The sequence below is a fragment of the Vicugna pacos genome, chromosome 14 (assembly GCF_048564905.1).
Source record: "Vicugna pacos chromosome 14, VicPac4, whole genome shotgun sequence".
In the NCBI taxonomy this organism is placed as follows: domain Eukaryota; kingdom Metazoa; phylum Chordata; class Mammalia; order Artiodactyla; family Camelidae; genus Vicugna; species Vicugna pacos.
In genome coordinates, this window is record NC_133000.1 from 40,389,593 (window position 1) to 40,402,062 (window position 12,470).

Below are 12,470 nucleotides of genomic sequence, written 5' to 3' on the forward strand. Positions count from 1 at the left end.
GATACAAAGGAAATGTTTATATTTGAATCATACTAACTTTATTAAAGTAAAGCCTGCTGAAATGCAGGGAATATTTCTATCTTGAAATACATGGATGTAAGTAAGAAATGCTCTTAATTCAATAAAAGAATTAGTGCTAAGAAACTGCCAGAACAAGTGCCCAAAAAGTGATCACTGCAGTTTGTATCTTACCCGAGCTTTACCAAAAATTCTTCCAGAAAGACTCTTTGAAGAGTTCTTTTCTTCCTCAGAGACTTTTTTTTCACCATTTCTGTTTTCCTCTCACTCTTTTGCTTACTGTCTTCTGATACCAGCACACACTTTGAAAATTGTACCTTTTCTTGGTTGCTTCCAAATTGCTTTAAACTATTCATTCTCTCTCATCCTACTGAGTTGAGGCTGAACCACTGTACTCTAAGCTGCTCACAGGACATCTATGGAAAAAGGCTTCTAGGAAAGTAGCACCGTGAGAAGTACGGAGAGAGAGCTAAGAGACAAAGCTGCTGGGAAATGTAATCACTCAAAAATGCATACATTTCTCTAGAGTGCAAAGTGCCTTGGGAAAGGAATCTGTGATTTACCCCAGAAGGGTGTCACTGGCTGCCTAATCATGTCCATCAGACTGGAAAAGCACTGCCTGGCCGCAGAAGGCAGGGACCACTGATACGTGTCCTCCCAGGTCCCCAGAGCAATGCTCTTCATCACCCTCATGTCCTGTCACTGTGACCCAGCACTGGAGATAGTTCATGTAAAACTCAACAGCAAACTCCAGCTCCTTCATTTCCATCCGTGCTTTCAGAAAGAAAAGACTTTAGGCACCACCTGATTATAGGCAGGAATGTGTTATCTAAAAAACCTGTAATTGTGACATGTATTGTCACATCATCATTCACTGAAGTTAAGGTATAGGTTTTAAGTGAGAATAACGAATACAGTAGGATTTTATATTTCAACTTTCCTTCTGAGAACCAATGTGATAGCAATTTTTAAAAAAAATAGGATTTCTGAAACAATTTGAAAAGCCAGTTGCCAATGAAGTAGGATATAAATTTGCCTCACCCACTGAGCTTCCTCAAAATATATATGCATTTGTATACACACTCATGTATATATGTATATATGTGTGTATCCAGTGCTGTTATAGAATGGGTTGGAATGCCTCAATGGAATACTGATGCTGTCAAATAAATGAAAATTTCTGAATCTCCACAATATCTCAGTCCCAATACTGAGCCTCTGTGAAAAGGCTTCTTTCTATAGTAGCCATAAGATTTTCATCACTTTTTATAAGTCTTCTCTATCATAGAAAGGGGCTAGGTCCATTTTCCAAAAGTTATTCTCTTACATTATACAATTTTAAAAACTGCAAGTCTTCCAAAACTTAAGTTAAAACCCATCAGATATGAAGGACATAAGAGACCTTGCACAGTACAGTAGTGGACCTGCCAGATGGGACTGCTGGTACCTTGATTCTTAGCAGCTGCAAACCAAAGTGATTAGATTTCTACACATTGGACCTTTCATTAGTTTCTTTGGGTTTTACAAACTTGAGATCTTTCTGAGCCTTAATGATCTCATCTAGAATGTCAGCAAAACTACACCCACAATCAGCATATTGTGAACATGGAACAATCCACAAATAAAATACATCAATATGAAAAAAAATATTAGCATTGTTGACAGTGTGCTCTAACATCTGTGTTTTTACCTACAAAATAACAAAACCAAAAGTTCAACAAGTTGAAAGTAAACACTTTCATATAGAAAAAAAAAACATACTGACCACCCAAATTAGCACCTTTATTTATCTTTCAAAGCTTTCAAGGTCAACAAGAAAACACATCCAAGCTTTTTTTTCTTTTTCCTACCTAGGAGAGAGTTGCAGAGTGGATGTGACAAAGAGATTCTAAATTTAATGTAAAATGTTAAATAATAAGAATGACAGACATTCTGGGAAAGAGAGAGAATGATTAGACCTGAATTACTGGATATAAATTATACTATAAATCCACTGTATTACTGAAAGAATAGCTGACAGATGAAAGTGATAAAACAAAAGTAATAGGAACAGACTTGGATATACATGAATGTAGTTTGTAATTAAAGTGACAGCAAAAACCATTAATTTGTTAAATAGTACCTAGGCAACTGATAAATTTGCTTGAAAGACAATAATGTTTTATTTCTATACCTCATCATATACAAAAACAATATGCCCTACCTTATAGAGTAGGGTAATAACACTTTAATAGTTATTAAAATATATAAGAAAAAGTATAGATAAGTAAGTACCTAAGATATTTTCTAAGCATATGGTAAAGAAAACAGTCTTAAAATAAAAGCAATAGCTCTACTATACAAACATTTTTAAGGGTTTATAAAATATAGCCAAAGTTAAGTAAAAAACTGGGGGAAATGTCACAATACATGACAAGGTGTTTTACATATAACATGTTGGGATTTATTTAATCAATAAAATACAATAATAGTACTGGAAAAAAATCCCCATGAAAAATATTCATAAATGTAAAACATTAACTACCAATGTATGTGTGAGGAGGATTGGAGAAATGGACACCCCGCACTGGCCTTTTGAGAGGCTAACTCCATGTGACTGCCCTGCAGGTAGAGATATTGACAAAAAATGGAAAAGCTTTAAAAATTTTACACTGTAATTGAATAATTCCACTTCCAAGAATTATTTACAAGTAATTACTAGAGATGCCTACAAAAGGTGTATATTGTATAATATATTACTAATATTGTATATCACAAATATCAAAGAGACAACTCAAACATGCAACATTAAGATTGTAAACCTCTAAGTTCAATATAACTTCAAAAGTGAGCTAATAATATTAGCAATTCATGTTGATTTTCTTCAAGTAGCAGGAAAACAAGTGCTATTCTTTTTCCTTCTCTATATTTTCCTAATCTTTAATGAAAAAAACACCCTGCATTACTTATACAGTCAGGACAAGTATAAATTATGTTGAAACGGAAGTGGTGTGTGATAGACAAGACTCAGGATCATTTAGTTTGCACTCAGAGAAATACATTGGAGAGTTGTGGATCACACAGGGGCTTGAATGCCTAAGGAATTTCTGTCATTGAGCAGGCAGTGGGGAGCCACTGAAGTTCTTTGAGAAGGAAATTCACACAGCCAATTTGATAGTTATATGCAGGGCTGAGTGAACTACTTTGAATCTAGTTACAAAGAGGCCAATTGTGATCAAATTACAGTAGTTTATAGTGTAGCTAGAGTTTAGTGGTCTTAATGTAACATCAGATATTTGAAGAAAATCAAATACATTTCCCTAAGACATAGTTGTTATGACATGTTCAAAGTAAAGCCTTACTGTCAACTGAAATAAGATGCAGCAACATTTTAAGCTTCGTGTTCCCCCTCAAGGTTATCTCTTGAAAACAGTGGCATCAAGTTCAAGTGGTTCATATGAAGAAGCTACTGAAAGGATCTCATCTAAAATCTGAGTCCTGGAATTTTAAACACCTTATACTGAGTTTAGGCTAGAGTTTAGACTAGTTTCACTGGGAAGATAAAAGAAACGCATATCTCTGTTATTTCTGACTAGACTGTTTATGCTTTGAACTGCCAGAAACTCAAATATCTCAGAATGCTATGGCAGAAATAACAAATTCACATGGAATTTTTAAAGGTCCCTTAGATATTTAGAGCATTGTCAGGATAGCTATTTCAATGATAGGGGCTGTTACGACATTCCCCTTGAACTCCCTCCTTTTGTTAGGCAGTTAGATAAAAATGAGCACCAGGCAAGGGGAGAGGATAGGGGAGAGAACAATCCAGAAGATAACAGTACACCTGCTCTTAGGATGAGGGGCTTCAAAGAGTTTTACAAAGAAGCTGGTTAGAATAGGAAGCTGCGGCTGTGTGGTAGAGAGAAGGACACTATACTATTATAAAGTCATTATCACTGTGGTTTGGGCCCCTCCCATAGGCTTTTCTGTATGCATCATGGGTAAGAGCATGTGCAAAGGAGGTGGGCGGGACTAAGCGCTCAAGGGGCGTGAGCTGTCAATCAATCGAGAACGCCCACACCTAAGCCAGGATATAAAACAGGAGAAACAAAGGAGCCCTGCCATTTTCCTCTCTTGGGTTGGCCCGCCTTCAATTCTCGGAAGTGTACTCTACTAACTTTTGCTCCACTAATAAAATTTTCTGTTTATATCTTGCTTTCAGTCTCCCATTTAAATTCTTCCCTCATGTTAAGACAAGAATTGAGGACTTGTTCCCCTCCTGGCTGTAACCCTTTGGAGCCATTTTTCTTCCCATTACAATATTGGTTTTTTTTTTAATTGATGCAAATTTGTTTAGCATGACATTTCACAAATGATCCTTTTGGATTATTAAACATATAAATTGTATCTGGTTATACAATGAAATAGTTTTAACCTTTAGGATTCCTGTCTTTCTATAAGAGAATTCTTAATCTCACTTTTAAATCAACTCAATTTCACTGAAATAAAAACCATCTCCTCTTCCCTAGAATGTTTTTTTGAAACTTCCTTTCCAAGATTATGTTACTCTTAAACTCAAATCCTCTCTCATCGCTCACACTAGTAGGTCTACATTCACATATTTTGCCACTAACACTCTCAAACTTGAAACCTCCTGGTCTTGAAGTTTCTGTTTCATTCACTCAGTATTTTCTCTCTTTTCACTAAGATAATGTCATTTACCAAGCCACTCAACTTTTCAAATCTCTGCTTCTTCATTGTTAAAATGAAGATAATGCTTTTACAACTAAGGAAGACTAAATACATAAAGTCACACATGTGGAAGGCAGTCAATAAAAGTACCCTTGCTTGTTTCAGAGTTATTGTGAGTACTAAACTGGATAATTTATGAAAACTCCAGAGGCCCTGCTTTATATGTGATTGCTGTTTATCCATTTCTTCATCCATCCAACATGTACGTGTTAAGGACAGAGCTGACCCTTAAACAACATGAGTTTATAGTGCCTGGGTTCACACACATACGCATTTTTAAAAATAAATCTGGTACCTGACTTTTCATTTCAAAGATCTTTAAATTGACTAAGTGTGGCTGTTTCAGCTTCCTGTCCTTGGATGAGTCATGTATCAATTCTTTTCTCTTTGAGGCAGAGCTAGCCATAAGCAGATTTCCACCTGCACAAGTGTCTGTGCCCCTAACCCCTGGGTTGTTTAAGGTCCACTGTACCTATTTTGTGCTAGATAGTTTAAGTGCTCTATGTTAAAAGAGTGAATGTTTTATATAAAATACAAGACAAATGGAAGGTCATCGAGGCTACCTTAAACATTAATGTGCTTCTAGACTTGCTCTGTAGTTAATGTAACAAAGGATTATAGCATCTTTAAGTGAAAAGCAGCAGGTTAATCACTGGTTGTGATTATTTCATATTTCATGGTGAAAGTTAATTTGGCTGTGCTACAGTTCTAATTTTAATATGGAATATTAAGGATAATGCAGTTCTGACTCCGGATATTATCTTTTAAAATAATTAAATGATGTATACAGGTCACTTACTAGCAATCTGATAGCATAATTATATAGAACTGAAGATTCTTTATAATAAGCGACATATAATGTTTTAAATTAAGACAGTTAATGGGAGTGAGACAGATGTGCTGAAAAAAGCAGCCATGCCAAGTGATAAACAACTTGCTTTGTCAACTTCAAGAGAGAAAAATCCCACTTTTGGAGAGTAATAAAATCCATTTTTAGAGGAAAATCTAATCTCCATTTGTATCATCTCTATTGCATATCACATAGTCAGATACAACATTTATTACAGGAATAAAGAATAATCCACAAGGCTATGGTGGGACTAATTAAATTCACACAAACATGAAAATCATCATTTCTTTATCAAATAAATCCATAATTTTAGTAAAACTGGGGATTATATTAAATAAGTAGGTGAAGACGAGTGAAAATTTTAATACATTGGAATAAATATACATCAACTTTTTCTCCACTGGATGCATGTTTGAGAAAAATATGCATTGATTTCCATTTTAATAACGTTATAAAGAACAAAATATTGCAGTATGGACCTACAAAGCAAAAGTATTAATCAGGCCACCAAAGTATTTTAGCATAATTTTAACAGGTTGGCTCAATCCCATTGCCATGTCATAGTCAGACGATTTTTGTCAAAGTCATGTGGCTTGTTTCACATGAAATAAGCAGTCTCAGTCTCGCGTTTGAAAAGTATCTGTGCAAGTTTTTAAAATGTATACATTTTATAACATGTCTTTTAGTAGTAACTAATCCACAGCAGCCTCTCCTACATCTGAAGTTTTGAAGAGATAATGAAGATTAATTATATCTCACAAGAAAAAGCAAAAAAATGGTTTTTAACTAATTGAAAGGGGGTTTTCTGATTTTTACCACTTTTTCTCCTTCCTCTGTATTTCTTACCCTCTCCCTACTTTAGGTTCATACCCTAACAGCCATGATCATGATTTTATTCTGGAGTTCTATTCTACCAGTGAGATTCAGGTAATTGTGTACTATGAAAATGATCACATTCATTTCCCTAAGTAAGCCAATAATGTAGCCTAATCATGGAGTTTGGCATATTTCATTTTTTAAATGTGTCTGTCTTCAGTCGGTATGCTTCTACAGTCGTTTCAAATCTGGACATCTTCCCTATTCATAAGCACATGTAGACCTTCATTACTGATTTTTTAAAAAGGTTTCTCTGAAATTTGCATCTAATACTTTCTAACCCTCAATCAATATGTATACTACATATTTGAATAAAAATATATTATCATAATGACATAAGAATTGTTTCAAAACTCATCTCCAGTAAGATGAAACTGATTTTCATGCTATTTTAGAAATTGTGAAATCTTTTAGATCAAAATAGTTTTTGGGCTAATTTGAAAAGCTAGTTCAAAAATTTTTAATATATTTCTCTATTTGGTTTTAGGACAGGATATTTTGCATCTTGAAGCTTTTATTTTTTTTTTTTATAAAATGAAGAAGCAAAGCTTTTGTGATGAAGTACTAGTGAAATGACAATATGCCTCTTTAAGTGGCTCACATAACATAATTATATTTAACCACAACCCCCCTTACTATGTACACAACACACTTCTTGTGTACCTCATTCCCATAAGAGTATAAAGAACTAGATGGGTCCTTGATCTCAGGGCTTGACAATTTAGTGAGGAGGCTTTACACACACATAGAAGGAATTTAATAATAGATGGACTGATACAGCAACATCTAGGCAAGTGCTCCTTTAAAGAGTCCTTGTAATCTAGGTGTCAACTCCTTAGATGAAAAACTGCTGTGCAAAAATGTTCATTTACAGAAAATCAAAATATGGAAATGATCCTTTTAAAGCTACACAGCATGTTGTTGTCAGACGATGAGCCAGGTGGCCCCTGAAACACAAGCTGGTAGTGATGCATTTGAACCAGGTTCCCTGTAATAAATAATTTCCCCAAACACCCAAGGAGCACATGACCACCCCCCACTTCTTTTTAGAGGAGCAAAGACCCCTGACCACAGAATAATTACTTTATTTAAAGTGAGAATTAGAAGTTAAGTACAAACAGCTGACTGTGTGTTTAGTTTCTGAGTCCTCTGCAAAAGCAGTTCTAAGAGAAAGGGACATTGTATAGATGAGACCCAGCTGCATGAGGAATCACTGTCACTTTCATTTCATGGTTCTTAACTGACAATAACTGAAGACCTCCTATGTACCAGATATTATATGCATCATATTTGTAATCTCATGACCATTTTGCAAGGTTGGTGTGATCCTTCTTTTCCAGGTTCACTGAGCCTAAGTAACATACACAGGAAATGGCTGAGCCTTGATCAACATATACATCTCTTTATTCCTCTGACTCTACACCTATGCTTGTTTTTATACTATCCCCCAGTAAAGCACTCCACTCAGTCCATTTTTATCCTATTACGCGGCTTCCTTTTCATAATAGTAGTGGTCATGATCTGAAATCACACAATGTACTTGCTCATAGGTGTATAGTCTTATCCACTAGAACACAAATTCCAAGAGGTCAGTACCTCCTGCATTCCTAGGGTTTGGAACAGAGGGACTATTCAATGTGCTTTGGTTGACTGACTGTCTAAATAAAATAAACTGTTTGAACTAATTGAATCACCTGCCCCTTTCATCACATAGCTTGATTTCAGATGGCTTCTTGGAATAACATTTTGCTATTTCTTTAATCAAGGTGAATTTAAAATTCTAATTCTGTTTCTATCTATCAATATATCATACTTTCAAATCTTTTTGTGAAGCAGGTAAATACATCAACCTGGGATAGCAAGTAGCAGAAGTCATGAGTCTAGTAACACATGGAATTAGACATAGTTATTATCATTTTTAGGTACTGATCCACCAAAATATTTCTATGTTATTCTTTTAGGCAAATGACCCCACAGACTGTAAAGTTTTCTGTAAACAAATAAATGAACAATTGTTTTCAGGAAAGGTAAGCACCAGGCTAAAAGGGCCACTCTTAGCTTGTACCATGTGTGTATGGCCCATTATAAAGGCCAAAAAACAAACACCAGCCAAGCAGTGACCCACTGTGAAAATGGTAAGTTCCTGTGACCACCACCAAAATTTTTTTAAGAGTATGGGAAAAAAATTAAAATTCGCTGTCACGTTATTCATCTTTAATTATCCATTATAAAATTAACAGAGCATTTTTGCCACTCAACTACTCTAAAAGCAGGTTTTCTTAGTGATTTAAATAGAGGAGGTCCCAGTCTGTCCCATCCCACCCCCTGCCCCCTTGGCAACCACAAGTTTGTATTCTATGTCTATGAGTCTGTTTCTGTTTTGTATTTATTTATCTTTTTATTTTTTTAGATTCCACATATGAATGATAAACAAGATTATACTGTATAGCACAGAGAAATATATACAAGATCTTGTGGTAGCTCACAGCGAAAAAAAAATGTGACAATGAATGTACGTATGTTCATGTATAACTGAAAAATCGTGCTCTACACTGGAATTTGACACAACATTGTAAAATGACTATAACTCAATAAAAAAAGTTTTAAATAAATAAATAAATAAATGGAGGAGGGATCCATCACTGGAAATTGGTAAGTCAAGTCTTATTTTTGAGTGACTTTGGGAAGACCAGTGGAATAAAAGTCTAAATATTAATAGCTAACCCCCCAAAATGTAGGGTTGTATCTAACTCTTACCTTTTTAGGCTAATCAAGTCTCCCATGCCACGGTGGTCATTTATTTATTTATTTAGTCATACTAAAGTTACATGTTTTATAAAACTACTGGTGTTTTTCTCTTAGTGTGGAACTAAATTTTAGAAAATCTACGAAAAATTTTAGATGCATTTGGTCTAGTCAGTTGTGAGTTAGGCCATGCCACTTCAGCACTGTCAGCAAGCACATTCACTTTGTGCACATTTTTAACAGAGCAATCTGATGCTGGAATAATGCTGGACAGACTACTCCTGTGTTACAGTCTGCATTTAAGTCATTGGTGACAGAGTAGAGTCTGGGTTCCCCTTTCATGTGTAAGTCCTCCTTATGATGCTGTGTATGCGGTGGTTATTAATACCATGCTAACATCATCATTTTCTTTAATCCTTAGTACTAAACCTACTCGGAACACTTATTCTGAACCAGGCAGAGTGTTTAGCATATTATATGTATTTACCTTCAAAGCCGCTTTGTAACACAATTATTCTGGTTGTCATTCAATCAGCGAAGCAACCCCTTTGTTCAAGGAGATGGGTAATATGTTGAAGATCCCCGTTTAAATCATGTGTTGCTGTATGCAGGGGCAGAACTCTGGTCCACAGCAGGTGCATTCATTCTGTTTCACCCTGAGCATCATAGTTCTTCCAGGAAAGGAATTCTCATTTGTCCTCATCTCCTGAACCTAATATAGCATATTAACTAATTCAGTATCTATCAAAGAACTAAAAGAAGTGAAGCTACAGATTCTCCAAAAGCTCTTTGCAAAACTGAATAATATTTTCTTATTGTTTGACTAAAATGCAAAAATGCATAAGGCCTCTGCAAGGTAATGTCTTGTATCTATTTGGGTCTACTTGGCTTTGTGATTTTTCACCCAAACTCGCTAGAATATGTAATTTTCCAGTTAGAATTGTATTATTGACCTTGGTGTGATCTTATTTCCTACTTTTAGACTCCAGTTCCTTATTAAGGTTTTGCCTTTGGGTTGAAACTTTATTGGAATTAATTTTGAATCCATAATTTAATACTGAGTGAAATACTGGGTATAATACCCAGACACAGTGAAGTAGATCAAATCAGCCTGTAACTTAACTAGACAAATACAACTTTATCTAAACAAAAATCACACAAAATAGTTTTGACTATATTTCTTCTGTCATTGTCCCTAGAAAAAGGCAAAGGAAAATCTTTTTTTATGAACTTAATGCTGGTGACTTCCAATGCCCCGTGTCTTAAAATTTCAACCAAAACACTGTTGGCTTTGAGGAATATTCCTCAACAAACTGCAAGTGACAAAACTGCTCTCCCTTCCATCATTAATAATTACTTTTGTTCCATATGGTAACAGGAAGAATGCCTTACACAAGTTTGTGCATTGCCAAATCTTGTTTCTTTCTGATACAGTAACTGCCAAAACTTTGCCCATCAAACACCTGGATCACACTGAGAAATGCAATCACTGAGAAAGGCAATAAAATGTACTTGTTTTGCTGGATGGAGCTAATTAAAAGTCAAGGTGTTCAACTTGGAACATTACAGAGAGTAATGCTTTACACAATGTAACCCAAGTTTTATATATTTACTTTTTGAATCAAATTAGAGAACATAACATGGCATAATTATAATTTAGCAGGAAAGTCTGAATTCAACCTGCTTAAAGTTAAAACCATTGGTAAGTTCAATGTAAAATAGAAGTGGACAAAACTATCCAGTGACGGTATTATAGTTTAATATTCCATGAACTATAGTAGAGTTGTGTTTGTCAACCTTTTAAATTTATTTTCCCCTATGTAGCCTTAAGACATTATTTTCTTAATTATCAACCCCATGAAATTTTAATCCTGTAGATAAAGTGTATACCTGCACCTTTGAAAGAGTAAGAAACTAACAAAATGGTTTCCCTGATGCTAAAGCTGTTTGCTGATATATTCTGAATTAAAATTTTTGCAACTTGCTTCTCTTTTTTCTCTGACAAATCCCCATCTCTGCTTCACTTGCTCAACTGCTTTTGTGCTGAAAAGCCGCCTACCTTTCCATTATACTCTCCACTCCCTGTACATTCTTTACCCAGAATAGCTTTTCCTTTAACCCAGAAGATGTACTTCAGGAAGGTGGTCTGAGGCTGATAGCCTCAGAAGAATGAACAGACCCTCTGGAGTTTCTCCAAGATGCCAGGTGGATTCATCAAGATTAAGAAGAATACAGCACCCTGGAAAATTCCCTGAGTATTGTTACCTTTCCATTCTTCCATATTTTCTATAAAAACCTCAGGACCCCAACCTCAGGATGGATTCACAGTTTCTAAGGCATTCCTGCTGTGGCTCCCCTTTGCCCAGTAAAGCAATAAAGCTGCTCTTTTCTAAATCTCCCACATTCTGCCTCAGATCTCAATTTGGCCATCAGGGTGCAGAGGCTGGTTGTTCGGCAACATCCTTCATGTATGCAGAGCTATGTTTTACATACACAGAGTAAAATTATTTCCACCCTCTCCTCCAGGAACCAACCTTAGCCTCCTTGGGGGCTATATTTCCCATTGACAATGCATGCAGTAGACAACATTCAAAGTTTCAAATCATAGAAAATATATTTCCATTTATTTTCAGTAAGACATTTGCCAGCTTATACAGTTTAAACTGCCCTCATGGCTTTTTAAATAAAAAATTTAAATAAAAAGGAGAGAAATGGAGAAAGGCAGAGAAAATATTCTTGTATTTGTCTTTAAAGCAATGTACCACAGTTATTCCATGACACAAAGGTATTGCTGAATATAAGATGTCTATATTTACAAATAAAGAGTTTTAAATGAACTCCAGACCTATGCAAGAGAAGTCCCTTCCTGCACATTCTAATTTTGTAAATGATACCTGGGGTTGGGAGGAGAAAGGAGAAAAAGAGAAAGTCAATAATAAATATACGAGTTAGAAACTTTGGTTATAGATAGAAACACAAAGAATATTGACTGGAATTTTGACTTTGGTTAGACTGATGTTATATAGAAATTGCCTTACTTTTGAGTATACTTTATATGAAAAAATTGTGAAAGACTTTGAAATTTGTCATGACTCTCACCCATCTGCATTATCTCTACTTCATTGTTACCTCATTGTCACCTCATTGTCTTTGTTTAGGTTTCTTTGCAGCTCTGCATGGATAGAATTTAAACTGTAGAAAAACAAAAGTGTATAGCATGGGTTAATTTTAGCTGGTTTTGACTGACCAC

At 35.2% G+C, this 12,470-nt stretch overlaps 1 protein-coding gene across 2 annotated transcripts in view; it reads right to left on the reverse strand.

Moving 5' to 3' along the window:
- Positions 1-12,470, reverse strand: part of PCDH9 (protocadherin 9) — a 164,789-nt gene that overhangs the window by 41,708 nt on the left and 110,611 nt on the right. Inside the window, exon 3 of one of the 2 annotated variants that reach the window (XM_072976340.1) lies at positions 12,361-12,412. The exons of the other annotated variant lie outside the window; for it this stretch is intronic. Coding sequence (XP_072832441.1) covers positions 12,362-12,412 — 51 coding nt within the window. The 3' untranslated portion in view covers position 12,361. The remainder of the gene's footprint in view (positions 1-12,360; positions 12,413-12,470) is intronic. 2 annotated transcript variants of the gene reach the window in all.